The 2,307-nt window shown below is 38.7% G+C and overlaps 1 protein-coding gene across 1 annotated transcript; it reads right to left on the bottom strand.

Moving 5' to 3' along the window:
* Nucleotides 1-8: 8 nt before the first annotated feature.
* Nucleotides 9-1,808, bottom strand: LOC143572398 (flotillin-like protein 4; the record flags this gene model as incomplete). Its single annotated transcript, XM_077057572.1, has 3 exons — nt 1,222-1,808; nt 565-933; nt 9-470 (listed from the first exon to the last, which is right to left on the bottom strand). Coding segments are annotated over exons 1-3 (1,389 nt in total), but the record flags the coding sequence as incomplete, so codon positions are not given.
* Nucleotides 1,809-2,307: the final 499 nt, after the last annotated feature.

Here is a 2,307-nt window from a genome sequence, read left to right as displayed (position 1 = left end):
ATTCCAGTCTGCTCATGAACCGTGCTAAACAAAGGCGGCAGCATCTTGTACACGTTGGCCACTTCCTTCATAGCACCACCCAGACCTTGACCATCACCGCCATCCCCAACACCACCCGCACCAGTCCAAATACTGATCTTCGGCTGCAATCCCCTAACCGCCTCCGCATTAATCTTGGCAATCTCTTGATACATCCCACCATTGATCATCAAATAATCTCTTAATGCCCCATAATTACCTCCCAATGCACCTAAAAGTGTCCTTATGTAAGTCCCCTGAGCCTGTGCAAGAGCAACCAGACCTTCAGCCTCCTTCTGTTTCGCATATAGTTCACCGTCTGCCACTTGTTGACGAGAGTAGAACGTAGCCTCCGCCATAGCCTTTTGAGCCGCTGCTTCTTTTTCTTTCTCGTATAGAATCGCTTCTGCAGCCTTTTGTTTCTTGTATAACTCCCAATTTGCCTCTTGTACCTTCAATCATAATATTATACCCGATTTAATGATTACTTATTAAACAAGTGTATTCAAGAGATACAAGATAAAATTCATAATTTTTGTGTATTACCTTTGTTTCATATTCAACACTTGCTTTGCTCAAGAACTCAGCCTTGAGTTTCTCCGTCTGAGTCAACGCGTTCATGATCTCAACCTCCTTCTGCAACTCCGCCTCCCTGAGCGCCACCGCCTTGGTCGCCTCCACCTCCGCCACTTGTGAATCCTTGGCCCACTTGGCCTTCTTCATTGCCAGCTCAGCATTTGCTTCTGCCACTTCAGCCTCCCTCTCATTCTCAAACACCTTCACCTCAGTCCTCACCTTTATCTCTTCCTTCTTCCCCTGCCCTTGCCTCTGCGTCGATATGATCCTTGTTTCCGCATCAATTTTAGCTGCGTTCTGCAACGTTTGCCCTTCTCGTAGCTTCGCCCCGATTTCACCCTAATATCACAAATTCAAAAAATATATTATGACCCCATGATCTACAAAAGTATTTTTAACAGACTTAATATTGTTATTAAAAAGGCTTGCGAACACAGCTTTCTATTATCTTTTAAAATTAATTCTAAGCAACACAAAATTAAACTTAGATCATATCAAATTATATTGATTATTACAAAAAATCAAGAATATATTTTGATCTATGAAAGTAATTTTTAAAATATATCTAATTAAACCTATGCAACATATAATTAAGCATATATCATATCAAATTATGTTGATCATTACCTTCATCTTGGCTTCAGAAACATCAATTTTTGCCTGATTCGCGGCTTCCATTTGCGTCTTCTGTCCTAAATACGAGAAATACTCGTGCCCAGGAACATCCACCAACTGCTTAACATTCGCATTATAAATCCACAAACCAAACTGATTGAGTTCCAGCTGAACCTTCTCAAACACTTCTTGCTTAAACTCCTTAGTTCCTTTAAAAATCTCTTCCATAGTCATCGAGGCAGCGAGAACACGCGTCTCGCCCTCAATAATCCCCTTAACAAGCTCATTCACATGTTGTGATAGTTTATCATGAGGGGAGATGAGTTTAGCATACTTGTGGAGGCTTTCTTCGTCGTCGGAGCGTGGACCGATGGTGAATACGGCCGGGAGGATGAATGGGAGTTTCTCGGCGCTCATGGCCATGACTTCGAACGTGTAATTCACCGGAGAGATGTCGAAAACCGAGTAGGACTGCCCGGGGAGAACCCATGCTTTCTTTGCGATCTTGATGTCGTCGATCCCGAAACCGGTGATGACTAGGTACTCGGAGGCACTTGCTACACGGTACATGATTAATGGCCGGAGATGACAACGGAGAAAATGAGAGGAGGAGTTTGTATTGTAGTATGTACTTTAAAGGTTTAAAGTTGATATGCAGAATATGGAATATATATATAGAGAGAGACAGAGGTATGAGTTATGAATTAACTATTAGGGAGATTGAATATTATAACAATTTGAAGATTATCTTTTGAGAGTTTGAGATGTACAAACACTCTAATAGAAAATATATAATATTTAAACGATGGGTATAAATCATATAATCATAATTATTATTATTAATATTATTATTGTTATTAATATTTAGCTGATACAGTCATATACACAGTATTGTTTTTATTTATCCATTACTGAAATTAATCAAATTTTAAAAGTTACTTGGATATTTGTTGACATTGGTGTTTTAATGAATCGTTAGTAATTCTTCTTGTTATATTGTCAACTTTATAATTTATACAATAATGTATTGAAACTAAATATATATATATGATATATAGCGTAACTAACTTTTTTTTTTCTTGTAAATGATAAAGTCAG

The sequence above is a fragment of the Bidens hawaiensis genome, unplaced genomic scaffold (genome assembly GCF_021521415.1).
Source record: "Bidens hawaiensis isolate Kalapana, Puna unplaced genomic scaffold, B.hawaiensis_p1.1 tig00025838_1, whole genome shotgun sequence".
NCBI classification, from domain to species: domain Eukaryota; kingdom Viridiplantae; phylum Streptophyta; class Magnoliopsida; order Asterales; family Asteraceae; genus Bidens; species Bidens hawaiensis.
Note: the sequence above shows the minus strand (reverse complement) of the source record. Positions and strands in the feature narration are given on the sequence as shown.